The sequence below is a fragment of the Papilio polytes genome, unplaced genomic scaffold (assembly GCF_000836215.1).
Source record: "Papilio polytes unplaced genomic scaffold, Ppol_1.0 DF822845.1, whole genome shotgun sequence".
Taxonomy (NCBI): domain Eukaryota; kingdom Metazoa; phylum Arthropoda; class Insecta; order Lepidoptera; family Papilionidae; genus Papilio; species Papilio polytes.
The window spans coordinates 4,204,450-4,227,559 of record NW_013526359.1 but is presented as its reverse complement, the minus strand read 5'-3'; the positions used below and the strand labels follow the sequence as shown (position 1 = coordinate 4,227,559).

Genomic DNA, 23,110 nt, shown 5'->3' with positions numbered 1-23,110 from the left:
TATCCTTAAGAAATAAGTGAAAAAAAAAAATAGTTTTTATTTTTCAGTCTTAAATTAAAGTTTTTGCTTTTTATTTAGGTAAAAAGCATGTCGATTCCTCCTAGTCTATCTATAAAATTATTGTATAATTTCTTAATTGAGTTTTATCATTACAAGACCTTTAAAAGTTATAATTACTTTTGATGACTAAGTTTACAAAAAGGTACAAAGCTTTTGAAATACTGCCTCAAAAGATAACTCCAACGATGGATTACGATCAGACATACTTTTGATTTAAAAAAAAAATATGTGTGTGTGTCGTGCTCGCAAGTAAATATAGATAAAAAAAGACAGCAAATAAATACACAAATCATACTAATGTGTTATTTGAATACATTTGATTTTTTTACGGGTTTATTCATTTTTTAATTAACGAACCCCATTCACGTCAGAGCGACTGCCCAATCGTGCATACTAGCAGTTTAATTAAAGCTTTTTTTACGGCCATGGCTTTTCGATTTTACGCTTTAATTTCCCTTCGATTTCGAAAATCGGCTTGTAAATTAAGAGTTTATTAAATTTTAAGGGTATTTTTTATTATGCAGTCGCTGCCCTGGTATTGGAAAGCGTGTTCAGTCGCGCTAGTGTAAAAGCGGCACATCTTTGACTAAACTATCGCACAACTGTTATGCGATTGTCGATTGTTTTACAGTCAATTTAACTGTTTAGTTGTACAATTAAAAATCGAGTAGTATGCGCACCTTCATATAAGCTCATAGGAAACCAAGCGGGACATCAACTGTGCGATAGTCTAGTCAAAGGTGTGCGGGCGCTCTTAAAGAGATTTTATCATTTAATAAAACTATAAAGTTGTATAGAGAACGTATTTACGTTTCCTATTTTAGGACAGTCTAGAACTCCTCGGTGGGGACGTAAAGGAGCTGACGACTACTTAATAAGTTCTAAGAAAAAAAAACTTCGTTAACAAGCTTAATATCTTTTGTCTGAGCTTTTTATATAAATTTACATTCATCGTAATTAGATTGTAAGAAATTCTTATTAAAAATCTCTCAAATTGTTTAACTTAATTAAGTTAAAATGTCAAGTCGCAATTATCGTATTTTAAAAAAAAATAATAATAATAATACACATTTAATCAGTTCCAAAACACACTGCAACACAATACAACATAATGCACTTGAACAAACAAAAAGTACATAAACAAGAAAAACGAAACCAACCATTAACAATCAAAACTAATGACAAGATAATTGAAGAGAAAAGAAAAAAAAAAACAAAACATATAAACATTTTGACAATGCGCTGCAATGCAGAACTGATAGGGCCCTTGCTCAGCTATATGTTAAAGTATCTAATATAAATAACCAAAGATGTAATACCACTAAATATTTAACACAAAAGTTACCATAAACTATCGCACAACTGTTTAGTTTCGCTTGGATTCTTATGAGCTTATATGGAGGTGCGCACACTACTAGATTTCTAGTTTGGCAACTAAACAGTTGAATTCGCTACGAAACAATCGACAATCGCACAAAAGTTGTGAAATAAATTTGTCAAAGGTGTGCGCGCGCTATTAGGATAATTTTGCCATTGCTAGATTTTTTATTATTTTTTTAGTTCCACGTTGACAATGTCGCATCTCTTTAATACTTCGTATTTGTATGGAACACTATATCTAGAAAAAATAGGTATAGTTGGTAATATTACGAATAAAAATTATTTAGCCGTCACCAGTTACTAGTCTATAAATTGTATGGAAATGTGTAACAAAGTTTATCACGTTATAGTGTAGAAAGGCAATTTGGTCTCAGTATGCGCGGGAAACCGTCTCGTGTGGACATGCTTTTTGCGATCACGGATCCTTTAAAAATTACGATTTGAAAAAAGAACGTTCCCTTAAATAAATTTTATAAGTAAATTGATGTTTTAAAAATGGAATTGGAAATATTTTTACGCGAAAATGAGACTTACGATGACTTTTATAGTCGTTGTAACAATTTGACCCATTTTGATTGTAGTGAAGATGAAATGTTATGGTGGATGATGGGATCACGGAGGTTACCATTGAGTGAAATCGTACCCATAAGTATTATATTAGTTGTAATATTCCTTACGGGAGTGATAGGAAATGTTTGCGTGTGTGTTGTGATAGTCAGGAACCCAGGACTACATACCGCGACCAATTATTACTTATTCAGTCTTGCTGTTAGTGATTTATTGTTATTATTATTCGGTAAGTAAATTGTTATAAAAATATATAATTTTATGAAATTATTAAAGTAATAGTTAACTTTTTTCTTGATTTATTTCCAAAGTAACTAGCACATTACTGTACATTGAAAATAAAAAAAAAACTGTTTTGTTTCACCTTAAGGTATTATTAAGCAGATTAAGTTATTTAACTTAAATAAACTATTTTGAGAATTATGGTAGCTATGTCAGGTCTGTGAATACGTTCTCTTCTATAAAAGGTTTTTTTTAAAGGGGCAAACGACCGGCGGAAACACCGAGGTGATATTTTTTTTTTAAATTCAATTGTATACAATCTATTTATAGATGGACAGCATCAAAACAACAAAAAATGTATTTTTAATCATTCAATCCTAAACTAAGAAATGCAGCTCTTTAATATCATTGAAAAAATACTTGAAAGAGCAGTTCTTTATTTCTTTGTACAACTCAAAAGGAACTGCTAACTTTGATGTTCATAAAACTGCGATATTGAATAAAGACGACTTGATATTTCTATTTGAGAAAGGCACAAGGTAATAGCAAAGGTTGAGGTCTTAATTTATTTATACTTTCGTTTGCAATTCCGCTTTTCATTTACTAACTTGAACTTTGAATAAATTTTTTCTTGAGTGAATAAATACTAGCAACGGAACCTCATTCTAGAGGTTTTACTTTATTTGCTTGAAGATACTAGAAACTTCTAATATCGTCTATTCACTTCTAGAGAAATGGAGGCTGTATAAATAATGAACAATTATTTACCAAGATCATTGTTTCATTGTTGTCATTAAAGATTAAAATGCCAAGATTAAAATTCTTTTAATTATTTTTTTTGTCTGTTGGCAGCATGATAGGCCACAGACAAAAAAAAATTAAAAGAATTTTAATCTTCGTCCATTCCAAGAGAAATCTTCTAATAAGGAAAATATGAGCAAAGGTCACATTTTATTTCTGTCCCTTTTAAGGGGATAGGTAACAGCATTTGTTAATAACAGATACTCGTAAACCTTTTCACATAAAAAAACAAATAAAAGCGCCCAAAGAAATCTTTATCAGCGACTAAAATGAAAACACATACCTATATCTTAAGTCATTATAGATGTCAACATTTTTAATGACTGTTTTTACCAACCATCCATTAAATTTAGGGTCTCTTAAATAACATTTAAAGGGCCCCTAGTAACATATCGTTGCTACCAATGTTTTGGTTTCTTAGTTTATAATTTTGCTTCAGATTTATAAAGACTTTTAACCAAAGACATATGAATACTTTAGTCTTTGTAAAAACGACCGTCAGAGTCACTAATGGCTACTTAAACAGTCGCTTAGTGATTTATTTAAGTTACAACAAAACATGAATATAAAATACGCAGCTTTTGTTTTATTTCCAGTTTCCGCAATCAGCAAAGCCAATGAGCGGAAACCTATTCGGAGCAATGGGGTGAAATAATTTGCTTGCGTCGCTTTCTTCGACTGTGTGGGCGTCATTGAGAACGACTGAATAGGCTTTTAATAACTATACCAATATCGAAATAATATCAGACTTCAGCTACATTGTATACTGGATTTTTTGCACTTATTTTTTTAAAATAGCTAAAACCACGGATAACTTTACTATTTCAATTCTTGTAACGCATTTACCTATAGGAAAATTTTGATATCCTTTTTGAATAGAACGAGAGGGATAGTAAAATTTTAGAAAAAGTATTATGATATTGGGGACTCACAGTAATATATAACTGACCTGTTTTTACCCGCGACTTCGTCCACGCATAATTAAAAAATAAACATAAACTATAGTAATAAACATAGTATACGATACTCGGTGATAATGTTGTTTACTATGGGAAAAGAATTTTTGAATCAGTCCAGTAGTTTTTTAATTTTATCCGGTACATAAAATACTAATATCCTGCCTTAAGATTTACTATAAAAGATATGTTGTAGTTTTGTTGTTGAGACATTTCCTACCGGATCTAAGACACTAATAAGATCCCTAGGGATTCTAATTAACGAATGAAACAAGGGTGAACAAACACAGTTCCTTACACAGGAGTACTTAATCAAAATAATTTTCTTGCTTGTAATTAATGCTGGTCGGTTATAAACGAATTAATTAGTCAGTTCTTTCGTAATTAATTAACTAGATGTAAGAGAGAGTTCAGGGCACGTTAGCGGTTTCTGTATAGAAGAGAGTGCACTGAGCATAAAATAAAAGTGTTTCAAATGAGGTTTTATATGTGTTTTAATTTAATTAACTGGTACAAGTAAAAGACAACTTTATTGTCGGGTCTAGAAAGAATGGTTTCAATTAATAGCACCTCCTAATATTTGTTAATTAAGCAATATGTTTCAAGTCTACCTAAAACCTGTATAAAATGTTTAAATATTATATTAATGTTAGCTTAGAGTTGTTTAAATATCCTCGAAATATATTTGTTTTTCGGCATTTAATATATTTAAATTTTAAACATTTGTAGTGCTTTTAGAAAGTTAATCTCACAGTCGAGTGATTTTAAATTTAATATAAACTGTAAAAGATATCCTTTCATCTAGTCTAGGGCGCTCTTTATCGTCTATTTTAGACACTTTTACGATGTTTCCGACCTTCGGGTTTTTTTCCTTTTTTTCTTTTAATATTTGTAACAGCTTTGTGAGAAAAAGTGTGTCATGAATATGTTTACGTTACTGACCTACTGACTTACTGAATTACTGAACTTTAATTTTGTCACAATATTTTCATACTGTGACTAAAATAAATTACGTATTTTCAATATTATAAACAAAAAGTGAATTGTCAGAGTACTAATTGGCTATGATAATATTGTTCTCGAATTCCATAAAATCGTTTGATTGGATTCTGATTTACTTAACAATTCTCAATAACTTTCAAAGCCGTGACCTATATTTCATAGTTTTGACAGAATTGGAGATGCAATAATGAACTCTGAGCTTTGTTGAAATGACGTAGTGCGTACTCCGTTATTTCAACAAAGCCATGGGATCTTTGTCCAAACCAAAAGTTAAAAATGGTAAAACTATATTGAATACAAGCTGTTGCACGCGACTGTGTCCCCGTAAAGTAACAAAAAATATAGCGATGTTACTAACTGATAATAAAATTTCTAATAGTGAAATAATTTTTGAAATCAACTCAGTAGTTTTAGAGTTATTTCAATACATAAAAAATGCAAATCTTTCCTCTTTAAAGTATAGAATAGTAATTTACAGAGTATTTTTTTAAATCAATGTTCTGTTTATATGCAGAAATGTTACTAATATTATAAATGCGAAAGTTTAGATGGACGGATGTTTGTTAGTGTTTGTAGCCTAAACGGCTGAACGGATTCCGATGAAAATTGGCACAGATGTAGAAGATATTCCGGAAAAACACATCGGCTACTTTCTTTTTTTTAATTCCACGCGAACCGAGTCGCGGGCGAAAGCTAGTTAGTATATAAATGTTTTTAGTATTCGTAAACATGTAGATGTTTATGAGTATGTCAGAGAAATTATGATTACTTTACCAAATGTCGTTGATAACGAATTTTCTTATGTTTTATTTATGTCATGAATTATGCCACTTTCTACTCGTGTTATGAATAATGCAATATCTCGAAATATAATAGAATTTCAAGTATTTGAAAAGTGTAATAAATTTCAATTAATTCGGCGATAGTTTTTAAAAAGATGTGCTTATTTTTGTGTGTTAAACAAAGGTCTATGAACCAGTGCTATGTGAAAGGTAAATACATACAGACACAATCTCTTCTTATCTTTTAAAGTACTATTTGCTTTAACAAATAGATATGTAGGATGCTTTTCTGTATATATTACTATCGTATTTTCTAAGCTGAAACGATTTGCTGAAAGTAAAAAAGCACTTATTAGTTTGAAAAAAATTATTCTAATCGAAGTTACGTAGTTGTAGGGAAGTTATACGTAAAGTTCAAGCGTTACTTACTTATTTAAGGGGTTTATTTTCCTCGTCACCCTCGTTTAAGCCACGGGGTATCGTTTCCTAGCAATTTGGCTTACTTACAAATTGTTGTAAGACAATGAAAAAACTGAAACGTAATTTCCTTTTCACTTTTTGTTTTACTTCCCTTATCCGATAAATGTCTTGATATAAAAAAGTTGGAATAGATTTCTATTGCAGAGAATATGAAGTGTGAATGTTAGTATTAGGTAGTTTCTGTGCTTGCCAAGTTACGTTAGCAGTTGGCAACATTACAAAAGGAAAACAACGTATCGTGTGATATATTCAATTTAATACTAGTACTACAATAATTCTATAAAAACTTGACCACTTATACCAGAGTAAAACAATTTAATTCCAAACTAAAACTTAAAACTAGTTTTAGAGTCTACGTCGTAGGCATCCGCTACGTCGTAGACAAACGCTACGGAATGCTTAGTAACTTAATATTGCGGGTCCCGTATGCGATGTAGGTTAAAAGGGTCAATTCAATATTCTCTATAAAACGCGGGATGAAAGCTTACGCGAAAGTTGGACCGTTTTCAAAGAAGACAAAACAAAATAAAACACTTTGGTATTTTGTATTGACAATAGATTCTTGTTTTGTTAAAAAGTATTGCCTACTTATTTAAATAATAATAATATAATTGAACGTATTAACCACATATTGTTTCATGTTAGTATAAATGAAATTGTAATAGTTAAATTGTTTTTTTACTAACATTATTTCTGTTCTATTCTGTTCCATATCATTAATCAGAAATTAAATCTATTAAAAGGTTAAGGGGGTACGATTTAGGAGATAGTCAAACAAGCAAGCGGGCCCTTGACTTCATAATAGTGAATATTGCTGCCTTTCCAGCCGGTTTTGCAGTTGTCTACCTACAATTTACAGAGAAGAGGATAAATCTACAGAGAAAGCACTTTCTTTCACTTTTCCCTCCACTGTCAAATATTCAAAACTACTGTATTCGCATGTAAACACGCACGATTAATCGTATTATATTCACAATGTTGTTTGGAATTTAATAGAAACTTTCTGTTCGTGTCCGTTCGAATCTTCCCTACGCTGAATTTCAATATTTCATGTTGCGAACAAAAAATATAGCCCAAGTTTCTTCAAGATAATGTTTTCTAATATCACCAAAGTTGGTTGCCTTGTTTCAGTTTATCTAAAAGTAAGTCTTTTAAATCGAATATCACGCGATAAACTAACCAAAAGATTTTAAAGAAGCAATTGGTTTACATTTTTTTTTAATAAGTATTCATTTGTAAAAGAAGTAATAATGTGAATTCTAAGTTACAATTGAAAAAAACAAAACGCTTGGGCAAAAGGATGCCCTAAAATTACGTTGAATTCTTTTAAAAAGTAAAATTACAAAATTAAATCAACTTACATTAACAAAACAAAACGCTTAACAAATACTTTAGTTCTTAGATTATTTACAAATAATTGTTTTCAATCTTTACTGTATAGGACTTGTAAATTTTATGTTGACTGAAATAAATTTACATTTCAATGTCGTATTGTAATAAAATCGAAATCAATTTTATTATTTGAACATTCAAACACATATCAAAGAAACGATAGACATTTATTAACATTAAGCTGGTTTTACAAACAATAAAGAAAGCGATAGATGGCGTTGTTATTAAAAGATTTTCCCGCCAAATAACTTTTAATACGCTTACAAAACTCGATACCCATAATGTTTAAAATCAGCTATTGCTAATAAATATCGTATATGAAAGTTCCAAAACGTATTCAGTGCATTATAAAAGCTATTGAAATACGCCAGCACATAACACGGTTCACGAAGCGCGAACAACGATTGCTTTTAGTCACAATCCTGATTGGATTCTCAAAAGTGACATCTAGTATGACTCATTTCCTATGAAATAGCGCTGGAAAAGTATTCATATATTCGTACACTGTAAGGGACTCTCTTAGTTTTCATTAACATCTCTTAGTGGCATAATCTGTACTATTATAATAAAGCGTAAACACACACTTCTTTGTTGTCTAAGATATCAGCAATTACACTATATTTTTAAATAATCCTTATTTTAATAAAAAGCCCAACACTTACGTCACGCTTTAGGCTATATATTTTCACGCTATTAAACTTAGGGCTAAATATTTTGGATAAAAACCCTAATGTGAGAAAGAGACCATAATTTGCTGCCAACATCAAGGAAGCAAAATTACCAAAGTTTGTCGTGTAATGTCATTTTGACATTTGCTATTGATAATTTAACACATGTAAACAGTAAAATAAAATTTTCATAATTTCATGCGGATGAAGCCGCACGGGAATAGTTAGTAACTTTTATATGAGTTTTCAATAGCAATTAAAAAAGTCTCCTCGCCTATGATTATTAACCTTGTTTACGTACACTATTATTTTTATATTATGACCTTGTATACGTTTTTACTTTAATATTTTTTTATCGATCCTAGCTTTAATTTTTATTGTATTGTTTTTTTTTCAACATTACTAAAATAATTCTTTATGACCTTTGTAGACCTTTTCCTAGTAATTTCCAAAACAGTTAAAATTTGTTATTTTTCAAGTTGCAATGATCATTTTAAAATGTTCGTTTAAAATTCTAGTCATAGAATTGAAAGCTGCGCCCGTCATATTAATATTACTGACACATATAGGACCTCGCCTCGTCTGTTTAAACAAGATAACTTATTACATTACGTACGGATTTTCATATGGCTTTCATCAATAGACGGATTTATAAGGGCGCTATTTAATTCATTCGTGTCGGGAATTTAAAAAAAAAATTATTAAAGAATACGTTGATTTTCGGTTCGTTGGAAGAACGCACACTACTCGATTTTAGTTGTGCAACTAAACAGTTGAATTAGCTGCGAAACAAACGACAATCGCACAACAGTTGTGCGATAGTTTAGTCAAAGAAGTGCGCAGCTCTTAAGAAGAGATCCTTGGATTTGTCCAGCGCAAAGTTATATGAAAATTAAAGAGGTAATACCACTTTAAAAGATTCTTTTTCGATTATTCGACATCCATGAATTTACATACATTCCCTCGTCAGTTACTATATTTATGGCCCGTCAAATGAAGGTTTCTATACACGTGCTGTGTATCAATTAAACAAAAGCAGTATCGACAACTTTCACTAACGATCGGCGTATAATCGCATTTTAGATACTTCAGCTTCTGATCCTCTAACGGCGGTTTGAAGCAGTCTTTATCGGTTGCTCTGGGTCCGTGTATGGCTTCTCTAAGTCTTATATAACGACGTTGCCACATTTGCAATTTAAATTTTCCTTAATGTCTTTTTAACCTTTCAACATTACCTACGGGCATAAAGTAGGGTTAATATATTGCTCTTGGAATAGTAAACAGTATTAAAAATAAAGGTCATCACATGATCACTAATAGCCTCACACATTAGGATTACGACACATTGACCTATATACGAACAACGATATTACAATCCGGGCGACAGTTGTAAACAAAATATATCAATTTATAATATTGGTTTCATCTAAATTCAAGGCAACTGAAAACAGCAGAGAATCAGACAATATTCAACCTCGGAGTTCACTACAAAAGCTGTTTTTTTTTATATTTCAACAATAAATCCTTCATTCATTCGTATTCTTTTTCAGAAACATAGACTATCCCAGAGATAACTTTAAGACCAAATATGGGTACGAAAATTAGATAGGTAACACCGTATTAAATTATAAGGCTACGTTTAAGCTCTCTCTCTCTTTCTCTCTGTCCGCTGTGTCTCTCTCTCCTCGGCAAACTTTTCCCGGTCTTGTGCTTAGCGGAATAGATGTTAGTTTAAGCTCTAAATTCCCTTAAAATTCTATCGTCTTTCAGATTGTTAGTGGTATTAAAAAGCGAAGTGTTTAAGATGTAGTATTCGGCCGATATATTTGTTCTTGTTTCAAATGATTGCCTAATATTGTATCATAGATTTTAATAGATTTTGTCAATATGTGTTATGAATGCAATTGAATTCCCCTTTTCAGAAGAGGGTACACGAAGTAAATTCATTAAGAGAGTTGTCAGTTTCAAAGCCATTCATACTCTTGTATAAGGCACTAATTAGATAAAGGCTAACTTGTGACAACCCGCGTTTCGCTGATGGAAGTTATCGTATGACGTTCATTTGTTAAGTTTTTTATTAAATTTCCAGATATTGATTCTCTGAAATCACAACAGCAATGAGAAATAGTTTAGTTAAAAGTTATTATTATGAATTGGATAATAAAATATTAGTTGTTTACAAGTTTAAAAATAAAACCTGTTAAGAGTTAATGAACATGCTAGCTTTCGCTCGCGATTACGTCCGTGTGGAATTAAAAAAAAACAAAAGTAAGTACCCTATGTGTTCTTCCAGACTATCCGTTATATTTATGCCAAATTTCATTGAGATCTATTCAGCAATTTAGGCTACAAACTTCCATCATCCATCTATACTTTCGCATTTATAATATTAGTATGAAGTGTGACAGTATAATATTTTTGCCGTTATTGCCTGTATATATGTATAGGTAATAACGGCTAAATTAAATATCAGTGTCAGTGTTTTGCATTTTTACAATATTCTGATTTTAAAATTAACAAGAGAGTAACATCAGATGCAGTATGCGGTAATAAAATACACTCGCCAGTATTGTTGCACGGTTCGCCCTTTATGACTCCCACATTGAAAGCAGTCGTAGTTCAACGTAGGATGAAATAAACCTTTAAACACAATAAAAATCCTTACATTTTAGTGAATATTATTGCTTTCTTATCTTACTTCTTACCAATCTCATAAAGAAGAAGCATTTGATTGTTTGTATTAATTTTTAAATGCATTTTCATTATTAACAAGATGAAAACATTCTATTCCTGTATAAAAATGTGCAGTAGGTTTAGCCCACTACATGCCCACTGTTTCGATAGTTTGTAGAGAAAACTTGAACTGTACAGATCAACTGACAGGGTAGTTAATAATGTCAGATTTGAGCGTGTGTAGAGGCCTTTAAAATAACAAAAAAAAATATTGAAAAGCTTTAAACCTTTGATGTTTTTTTTAAAATATAGTATTAGCTTTCGCCCGTGACTCCGTCTGCGTGGAATTAAAAAAAATAAAAGTGAGTAGTCTATATGTCCTTCCAGACTATTTTCTACAGCTATACCAAATTTCATCGAAATCTTTTCAGCCGTTTACGCTACAAACTCTAACAAACGTCCATCCATCTAAACTTTGGCATTTATAATATTAGTTAGTATGTTTTAAATTAATAATTTAATGTTTTAGAATCTGTATCGTTAGGGGATAAAAGAGCATTAATCATTAAATAGGAGTAGGGCTCTGATTTAGGTATTTTCATTGACATTCAATGAAGGTCGAACCCGCATTTCGGTTCATGTAATTAAATTAATACGTCACTTTGTGGATGAATTTATTCGATATTTTGATTAATTACACTTCAAAGTGGAAACATAAAAAGTGCTTTTGATGGCTTTCAAAGTACTTTAAAAATCTTAAAAGAGGATGTGAATAAAATTCAACAAGATATGCTTAAAAGTTCCTTGAAAAGATGAATGAAAAATGATTACGCGGTTGCTAGTAGAGTAGATAACCTAAAAATGCGATATTAAAAGTACTCGTAAGCGTGATAGTTGAAAGATGAAATGAATATTAAATATATGAAGTAGTTCCTTTCACGAATATTAAAGTTTCAATGTACTGTATATCATCAGTGCCAAAAACTGGTATATAAACATTTATTATGTATAGTAAACAGTTCATGTTACCACAGGAATTATACCTAAAATTTATTTTTTTAATTAATTGCAATTGGGAAAAAAATATGTTACTAACGTTAGCCGACACCGTACGTAAAACGGTGGTGGAAAGATGGTACACGCTAGTTTAGTATTGACTAGCTGTTTCCGTGCGACATCATCCGCATAAAATTACGAAAATTTTATTTTGTTGTTTACATGTGTCAAATCATCAATTGCAAATGTCAAAATGACTTGACATAATGACTAACTTTAGCATCCTTGCTTCCTTGATGTTGGCAGCAACGTATGGTCTCTTTCCCACATTAGGGTTTTTATCTTAAATATTTACCCCTAAGTTTAATAGCGTGAAAGTATATAGCCTAAAGCGTGACGTAAGTGTAGGGCTTTTTATTAAAAAAAGGATTATTTAAAAATATGCTGTAGTATCTGGCATCTTAGGCAACAGAGTGTGTATTTACGCTTTATTATAATAGTAAGTATAAGTATGGATGTAATAAAGGAGCTTTTCAATAATTAACATTAATATTTCTTGTTGCAGGTCTTCCAAATGATCTATCCGTGTACTGGCACCAATATCCGTACAGTTTGGGTCTCGTGTTCTGCAAACTACGTGCCCTCATATCTGAAGCGTAAGTTTGTTCAAGAAATTGATTAAGGATTCAGTTTGAACACTTTTTCTTTCTTATTTAATAATGAATATTTCCAGGGCAACTTATGTGTCGGTGTTAACAATATCTGCATTTACATTGGAGCGATATCTGGCGATATGTCACCCGCTGTACTTATACGCGATGGCGGGCCTGACCCGCGCCTCCAGGATCATCCTTATCCTGTGGTTCATCTCTTTCCTCTGCGCCTCACCGTTTGCTGTTTATAGCGAGATCAGCTATAGAGATTATCCACCAAGTAAATTGACTACTTTATTTTGTTATGTAGCGATTTTATATGAAAAATCTTAGTTAAATTCAAGTAACCATACAAACTAACAGACTATGTTCTATGTACATGTTAAATTAAAACGATGTACTTTTTTTTCTTCTCTAAAACCTTCTATTAACAAACACGAGAAGAAGAATTAAAATGGTCAGGACCTAGCAAATTATAATTTAATTTTTATATTTAAACATATTATTCAGTGAGAGTCAAAATGGCAGGTGTACCACAGTGAATTGAATTATACCACTTCCTAATAATGTACCTAAAATGTACTAATTAGTACCACACTCAAAAAAAATAGTACCTTCTCTAGAACGTAATTATATCGAAATGAAGTTACACCTGCCATATTGCCGTCAATTTGAGGTACATTTTTTTAATAAGTGGTATAATTCAATTCGCTATGGTACACCCGCCATTTTGACTCTCACACTATTCATTTTCACGATTTAGTAATACCGCCATCTTGAATATCATAAAAGACAATTACAGTAAGCCAACAGAATTGTAACTATAAGATTTATTTCGGTCACCTACACACTATGAACAAAGACTATCAACAAAACTGCCATTTAGAAAGACTTTCCTACATTAGATATGTTAAAGCTAATGAATGAATTTAAACGTTCATTCATAAAGATTATTGTCGGACTCTACTTGACCTTTGCACGGAATTAGGTTATGTTCTTAATTTTGACGCCATTATTATTATAAATGTATGTCATTTGTTAACTTTGTCTTTCATATAAGAAATAATACACAAGTAAAGCCGAAGTTAACTCGTTTACTTCAGGATAAGCGAAATAACGATTAAAGTATGAAAATCTAACCTAAAAATATACATGTAAGGTACCAATAATTGGTATTTTAGTGTCATTAAAGCGCAATTTTCTTGTTAACTTTTCTTACATTTACTGGTGACAGAAATGAAGATTATTTATGAATATTTTTAAATGTTTATTTCATTCAGATTCAGGCAACATGTCGCTGAATTCAGCATTCTGTGCGCTGATGGCCCCGTCACCTCTTCTAGAACTTAGCAGCATCTTCTTCTTCTTTGTTCCTGCTGTTCTTATTCTCTGCCTTTATGTGACTATTGCATTACATATAAGGTAAGAAATAACTTATTGCTCGGGTCAATTTAAATATCATAACAACACATTATTTGTTAATTAAATTTTTACATTTTTAGGTCAACAAAGATCACGAAAAAGACGAAAATCGGACTTTTAAATGGTCATGTCCACGGAGAAACAAAACAAGCCAAGTCAAGAAAAGCTATTATCAGAATGCTCGGTAAAGACAAAAGCAATACGTTTACTTAATCAAGCTTAATAAAGTCTAGTGGATACAGCCAGACAATTTTATTATAACTAAATAGCTGTTGCTCGCGAATTCGACCGCGTGCAATTAAAAAAACAGCCAATGTTACACATTCATAACGTAGCTTTTTAATAGTGAAAAATTTGAAATCGGTCCAATAGTTTTGAGTTATTTCAATACATACAAAATTACAAACTTTTCCTATTTATAATTTTAATATATAGATATAGATTAAAATTGCTTTCAACTTGCATTGATATAGTGTTTTATGTAATAGGAAATAGAAAAATATATATATAAAGATGGTTAGCGGATTCAAAGCCACATTCCAATCGATAGTAGACCCTAAACTGTTATGCTATTGGGGTTATAATCAATTGTTTTGTTGCAGTTGCTGTTGTGGTTGCATTTTTCGTCTGTTGGGCGCCGTTCCACTTCCAGCGGCTGTTCTACATCTATGGCTACGATCTGCCTCAGTTTCACGTCATCAATGAACATCTCTTCAACGTCGCTGGGGCTCTATACTACGTTTCAGCGACTGTTAATCCGATTCTATACAACGTTATGAGTGCCAGGTACTTTAGACTAATGATAAAAAAGCTACATCTTTGAAGAACATAAGAGTCTCTCTCTCTCTATTTCTCTCTTTTTGCGTCGCATGAAAGAAATTTAATTTGACGATAGTTCTTTTGTTTTTTTTTCCTATAATACGAGTAGTTGGTTGAACAATTTTAAAGAGACATTGAATTCCTAATTGTAAACGTCATAGGATTTTTTTTTCAAGATAGTCACTGTCGTAGATTATTAGATTGCATCAGAAAATATTCGTGTCAACGAACTTTATTGTCAATAACAAAATATTGGCATAATATCTCATAAATAATTCATGAATAATGTATCCTATGAAACTACGAATAACAAAACACTACAATACTAATGTGAATAAATATAAGGCTATGTTTTCATGTTTTTATTTAAATTTTTGTAACGGAACGAGATGGATAGAGACATTTTTGGTTGAAAAAGTTTTAACTAAGTTTTAGGCTTGTGCTAGGATATAGATTGAACAATAGTCTAATGACGTGATTCGAACAACCAAATTATAGAATGTCTGTGCTGTTAACAGCTATTGGGACTTGAAATGTGTCTGGCGATAATCTAATCTTGTAATCATTGTCCGTAGGTACCGTACGGCGTTTCACGAGACACTTCTATGTCGCAAACGAAAGCGATTTGAATCACGAGCAATGGAGAACACGTGTCGGGATACTATTGAATTCTCTACATACAACAAATCGAAGTATAAAAATCGTGATTCGCGAAACAGTATTGCTGTCAATAAAGTAGATTTTATAAAAGAGCCGTCGCCATTTTGTGTGAGTGAAACTATCAAGGTCGCTGAAACAGCGGCTTACTTCTTCAAGACGGACGAGAAGAGAGTCAACTTGAATGGTGAAGTAATCAATGAGTTTAACTGAATTTGATTCGCGTTTATTATGGAGATCGCGTTAATGTTTGTGTCAATGTTCATTATATAATAATATACGTACGTACAGTATTCTATAGAATAAAATTAGAATTAAACTATAAATTTTAAATATGTTATCTATCTGAAGCATTTGTTATTGGAATATGTCGCATCAAATAAGATTTTCCCTGTTTGATATTTTACGATAATCTATTCATGAAGTGTATGTAAAAAGTGAAACCATGTTGTTTAAAAAACTAAATTGCTCAAAACCTTTTTTGTGTATGTTTTAGCTGTGTGAACTCACGACTAAGTTATAATGTGTCTTGTAAGTAATGTGTTAAGTAAAACTGTTGTTACATGTAAATTATTGTATACTGTCTTATTTATAAGTAATATTAAATTATAAGTAACTTGAATGTAATTTATTGTTATACAATGAAGATAAGACATGATTTTTATAGACTGTGGAATTTAATTATGTTCAACATAGACTATGTGAAATATGAATTCGTCGATTTTTTTCAAATAGTAATTTATATTAAAACCACCGATTAATTTCATTTAATGTAAGTACATAATGTATATAAAACATGTATTTTATATATCGAATAATGTTAAATAATAAATGTGATAAAAGATTATGAGTGTTTTTTTCTATTCATACCCACAGAGAGAATATTTACAGATACATATTTACAGTAAAAAAACTTAACCTAAAACTTCATATTTTTTCGCCAAATGTCAACGAGAATAACAGTTAAGATAAATCGTCAACAATCACAGCCAGTAGCCGACATGACAAATAGCCTGGAATACACGCCAAGAAAATTCTAAGCTTGAAAACATAAAGCAATTCAAACATGATGTATGAAGTGTGAAGCTGTAACCAAAACAGAACTAACTTTTTACTATAAATCAGTATCTTGTCTTACTAATATTATAAATGCGAAAGTTTGTATGGATGGATATTTGTTAGAAAGTACTATTATCTCCCGAATGGCTCCACGCATCTAAATAACATTTTGTTTAGATGTACAACACTGTTTGAAAGAAAGCATAGGTTTAAAAATTAATCCCTTTGCCGTGATTCACTTTAAAAAGTTATATTAATCATCTATGATAATGTTATTTAAAAGGTTTCATAATTTTTGAATACACATACTAGTTTTTGCTCGCAAATTCGATCGTGAATTAAAAATGAAAAGAAAAAACTAGTAAAAAAACCCTTTGGTACTCAGTGATAAAGTTTGAAATAAGGGTAGTAGTTTTTGAGTTTATGCGTTGCACAAATACAAATTTCTTTTTATAATGTTAGTATGGATTGGTAAATAACTTTTATATTTTACGGAATAAAGTAAACTAAGTGCTCCATCAGCTATTACTTGATATTGACGAATACATTTTATCCGCAACGTAATACCAAATGCTCAGATAAAATGTATTTCAGACTGGTGAATGATCCAGCCTAATGGCGATAGATAGGATACAACTTTTCAACCAGAATATTTATTTAAGTGAGACGATTTTGTGGTCTCAACTTGCGGGTATTACGACAGTAGCTGGCACATTCGCAAGCTACACGTATGCACAAACGTTGCTAGTAGAATAGAATAGATATTTATTGCTCCAAAAAGAAACAAAAGAAATTAAATAATCATGTAATAAAATTGTGGCAAAAGATAGTCAGCTCAGCGAATTCAGGAGGAACTAAGCCATTCCTGTGCTGGTTTTCAGCTTGCTTCTTCGCACTTAAGTTACTTGTAGTACCCGACATGTTAGTAGCTTTTTTTTTCTAGTGCTCCTCCGACATAGATGGTCCTTGTTTGCTCTCAGGTTTACCTTCTTGATCCAATGTGTTTTATTGTTTGTTTTGAATTTTACTGTCTCTTTAATTTCTTCATTGTTGTATTGTTTTACACTTCTTTTCATCCTCGGTAATTGTGCCAGTTTCTTATGAAATTGACTACAGTTATCATTTTTACCATACTTATATAACATTTTTTTAAATACTTTTTACCTTATTTATGATGTATACTTGTTTCCTTATCATGACTCTTCATGTTAGTAGCTAGCCCCATATTTAATTTTGTGACAAAGTTTAATACGTCTTGTCACTTATGATTTCGTTAACATATTACTGTAATCTACCCGGCACGTGTTATCTGTGATGCCAGTTAGTCGTTTTACTAGCTTATGTATTCTCACTTTTTTGTAGTCATTTATATTTGTCTTCATACTCTTAAGATAGTTTACACCTCACCTTTTATTTGCACTTTCACTATTTAAAATGAAGAATCCGTACGCTTTCTCACTAAGCGACCGTTATCCGCGCCAGTGAGAGGTTTTAGAGGCGATTATAATATTTATTCGCACTCAGAGTTGATAACGCCTCGTTAAGAGACAGCTTAAGTAGCAATTTAACGTATCTAGCAGGTAAGATTACTATAAAGTAGTTTTCTAACGTAGAATTTCCTGAAACGGTCTAACTTTTTTGAACTGGTGACCTGACCTGAATTTCATTTAACCTTCCAACAGAGGACAGGACATCTGTCGTTACGTGACAAATTGTTTCAATCGGTTTTTCTGTCATGTTTACCTAGTCGAGCCCTTTATCTTTTACGTTTTAGGTAAATGATCTTGGGAGTGATTAAATAACCGTCTAACTGCTTTTTAAACTTTAATTTAGTGAGACCATTGAAATCTATACTAATATAATAAAGCGTAAACACACCTCTTTGTTGCCTAAGATGTCAGCAATCACAGCATATTTTCGAATAACTCCTTTTTAGATAAAAAGCTATACACTTACGTCACGCTTTAGGCTATATATTTTCACGCCGTTAAATTTAGGAGTAAATATTTTGGATAAAAAACCCTAATGTGGTAATGAGACCATAAGTTGTTGCCAACATCAAGGAAGTAAGGTTGCCATGGTTTGGCATCATGTCATGTCATTTTGACATCTGCAATTGATAATTTGACAAATGTGCACAATAAAATGAAATTTTTATCAGTTCGTGCGAATGAAGTGGCATGGGAACAGCTAGTATCTTAATAAATCACGATTCTCCATCCAATTCCGCGGTAGAAATATAGTTTTAATCATTAAATTTAATTAAAAACATCATAAAAGAACCTATAGTAGATTTTAATACCGTTATAACAACGAGAAATATAGTTAGCGACAGTGTAAAATTATGTTTTAAACTCGAAACTTTAGTGAGGTCTTTAGACTCGTTATTAATATTCAACAACCGTACTTAGTATTAATTAGTTAAAAAGACGTTTACGAACTTCATCGGGTGTCTTGATACCAAATTAAAATATCATTATTAAACACTGTCTAGTCTTTTTAAAGTCTTCTTTTAACGTAAATGTCAACGACCTCATTGGTAACAAGGCAACGTCAATCTTCACACCTGGCATTTTAGCCGCTAAGAGACTTACGCAATGTACTGTTATAGAAGTTGGTATATCATCATCATCACCTTTTTTTTTTCACGCTGGGAAAATGCCTTTACGCATCCCCCCCGTTTCCAGGGGGGTATGTGGGACTCGCCGGCCAATAAGAACAGACGTGGCCGGAATACCCACTAAAAACCCAGCGGTGTTCCTCCTGTCCGCCGATGGCTGGGTCACGGGAACACTATCATCTTCTCTCCTACCTTATCCTACTCCCGTAGGGTCGGCGCGCCGGGTTTTTCGTTTTCCACATAACTCTATCATCCGTCATCTCAGTCATCACTCCGTTCTTGATCATGTCATCTTTCAAGGAGATTACAATTAGTGATTTTGTTACTTTTTGTTCTCTCAAACACATTGTTTCTTACAATCTTTCAGATGTCAAAGTTTTATTGGATTTTGGAATTTAAGCGTGGCCTTATCAAATAAGACACTGTTACATATTTAAATTTCGTTTCAATATTTGGTCGTAAGTAAGATGTTTATATTTACTACGATTATATAATTTAAGTATATAAGTTAAGTTTTTTTCTTATCTAAAAACCTATTGACTACTATTTTATATAGTTACCTCTATTTTCACAAGATAAACAACATTTAGTTTGGAATGCGATAAAAATTACGTCGTAAAAATCTTTCAAACATTTAAGACTTGGTTTTTGTTGAAACAATTACTTATGTACACGAGACGGTCGGGTCGAAGTATTTTATAGCATTTGTGTAAACAGCAAAAAGTTTCTTAAAAGATCTTTTTCGTCTGATTAGATGAATGTTTTATTTTATGTTTTGTTCTGTCGTCATTGATGATTAACATGAGTTTCTATTGTCTGTCTAAAAGCTGTTCTTTTCAATGTGTTTAATATGCTAAAAAATTACGAATTAATAACGGAAGAACAATATAATATTAGTAATGTCTTTTATCTATTTCTTTCATTGGAGTGAAAAAACCTCTTTAAAAACTACTCTCCGTGATACTGAGTCCAGACTTAACTGATTACTTGTCACTTCTAGTGCCAAGTTCTACAACTTAAAAGTAACCGCTTTAAGCTTTTATAAGATATCTTTTAAGTACGACTTCTACTGAGGTTTACTTCAGTAGGATTCGAAGTGAAGAGACCTTCATTTGTTTTTTTAAATAGCCAAGTTTAGTTCGTTTGCTCAAAATTTCTTGTAACCGACATGAAATTTCCATCGAAATATAACCATAAATATTTGCTTAACAATTTAAAATAATTTTAGATGTTAACAGTCTTTTAGTTAATTTTATTTTATAAAAATACAAAAATATTGACGCCTTCCTTCGTACAGGTCCATCGTATTTGCTGTCTGAAGGAAATCGTCAATTTGCATCGAAATAGGTCACGATCTTATCGCTTTTCATAGAGAAATATTTTATAAAAATATGTTTGAAGTCACCGATAAATATTGATACAAAACCAAACTTTGGAAAACGCTTACTTAGAGGAAATTGAACCAATATACGCGAATATAAGCGAATGTGTTAAAATGAAATTTACATGTTTATACTTTTTTTTTGTTTTATAATTCTTTTGTTGGTAATAAATAGTCAATTTTTATGGGATAGTTAAGGCAAATGCCATTAGCAAATGAATTTAAGCAACTGAAACATTTCATAACATCCGTTATTAATTTATACTTTATTACGGACTTTTTATAATTTTATTTTGTTAACTTAAAACTTATAAACGCAGCAACTTCAACTTCAATGCAAGTTAATTGTGTGAAATTCAACGTTACTAAGTAATTACTTGGTCGATGAAGACGTCTAGTCGGTGACCACGGTATGTGCAAACTTTTAGCAATACACAATGAAGATAAAATAACTTATAATATCATGTAAACACTAAACTATAATAAAAACACATAATTGGCATGGAGAACGCACAGAGTTTTGTATACTTTATTGTTTTGGGCTTTTACAGCTCGCTACCTGCCTGTTGCCAACTCTATGAAAATAAATAGTTAACTTAAAAACATAAGTTTTGTTTAACCAAATCTTTCTTAATACATTTAAAGAATAGAAGTCAATTCTTTGGATCCTACCGTACATTTTACTTGCGTATTTAACGAGCATGACATAAGTAAGATTTTTTTAAATATATATTACTTAAGGAAGAAATCAATTGAAGTATTTGCGGTTTTTTCCATTCTTTATCTATCTAAAAAAGGTTATAAATCATTTTTAAAGAGTATCAAAAATATAATTATATTATACTGGACATTGTAACTAAATAAATAAATGTGTACAAAGTTTGATGCAAACATTTATCGTAGTAAACGAGTTATGTACACTGCATTAGCGTTGCGGTAAAATCTAACTTTGGGCTTAAGTTACAGGTCATTAACGATCGTAATTGACTGCCCGTGTCGGACTTATCTAACACAGATTTAACAGCCATGATTCTGCTTTTATCGAGTTTATTTCGTAAAATATTAAAGCCCGTGAATCTCTCCGCGTGGGAAAAGAAACACAAGTAAGTAGACTATGTATTCTTCTGGACTATCCTTTTCATCTATGCCAAATTTCATATAGATCTGTTCAGCCGTTTAGGCTACAAACTCTAACAAACAGCCTTCTAAACTTTCGCATTTATTATAATAAAGAAGTGAGAAAGTTAGGAAGATAATTCATCTGTCGAATGAATAATACTAAAACATCTATCTATATGTTTTTTTAAGTCCAAAGGGACAATTGGATTACTGCTTTAGCCGATTGAAATACAACTATAGACAATTTCAATTTGAATGAGAAATTATAAGTAGGTAACTGAAACGGTGCAAAATAAATCCATAGATTAGTTTGTCAGTAAGTAAAATGTGTTAGCCAACTAATTTCCATTGACTTATAATCTACCATAGATTATAACGTAACTCTTAAAGTAACTTATGGGTAATTTGTTCCAAAGCTACAATTGTGCCTCAATTTTTCTAATTACTTTTTCTGATGAGTAAAATACGATGTAATCACGTTGAATAATGTTTGTAGAGAACCGCAAAAGTTTCGGAACTTTCTAGAGTCGGCACGAAATTGACACCCTAAAGGAGGGATTTCACAAGTTACTTCTAGCGGTTAAATTAGCAGCTATCCGTAGAATAACGCACCATGGAAACGCACCTTAATATTATGTTACAGTGTTTATTCCTATTAAGTATCCGAACACTATTGAATCACTATACTTTTTTTTTTAATATAAGGTGGCAAACGAGCAAGCGGCCACCTGAATCCACTGAAATGGAAAGCGACCGCTGCTCATAACGGAGGAAGAGACACACATAAAGAAGACATTTCCCCTTCCTATGCATCTCCACCGTCAAATCCACTTTACCTTCCCATCCTTGCCTTTTAAGAAAGGGTGGAAAGGTAAAGGGACTAAAGTTGGAGCTCCGGCATCACACTAATCAGACAAAACGCGGAATTGCTTCCACTTTACGCCTGTTTTCTGTGTGGTCGTGATGTTACATAGGACGAGCTGGCTCATTCGTGCGAAGATGTTAAAGCGGACTCTACCACTGAAAACCATCTATTAGGTCTACATTAATACGTGTTCTTTGATTATTTTAAATTTATAATGTTACACGTAATTTAATTTACTTCGTATTTGAGACATAAAGTTGTAATTATTTTCACATATCTTAGAACTTTCAAGTGATGGAATCGATAGATTAATGAACCTTTAGAATTGACAAACGCGTCTCATAGAATGTTAATATATAATTACGTTAGTTACTCTACAATTTGCTATTCATCGTGTCAAATACATGCATATTACATGAAAAGTAATTATTATTATAACTTAATATTTAATACTTGATGAAAATTATCCTTGTCTTTTGATGGTCTTTCAACAAAATGTAAATGAATTCATAGAGACGTGTCATATAACATTAATT

At 31.6% G+C, this 23,110-nt stretch overlaps 1 protein-coding gene across 1 annotated transcript; it reads left to right on the top strand.

Moving 5' to 3' along the window:
- Window positions 1-1,935: 1,935 nt before the first annotated feature.
- On the top strand, window positions 1,936-15,743 carry LOC106105348 (neuropeptides capa receptor-like). Its single transcript, XM_013285639.1, has 7 exons — window positions 1,936-2,236; window positions 12,545-12,635; window positions 12,713-12,912; window positions 13,913-14,054; window positions 14,135-14,238; window positions 14,657-14,840; window positions 15,449-15,743. Exons 1-7 carry the CDS (start codon window positions 1,936-1,938, stop codon window positions 15,741-15,743), a joined length of 1,317 nt encoding a protein of 438 aa, XP_013141093.1.
- Window positions 15,744-23,110: the final 7,367 nt, after the last annotated feature.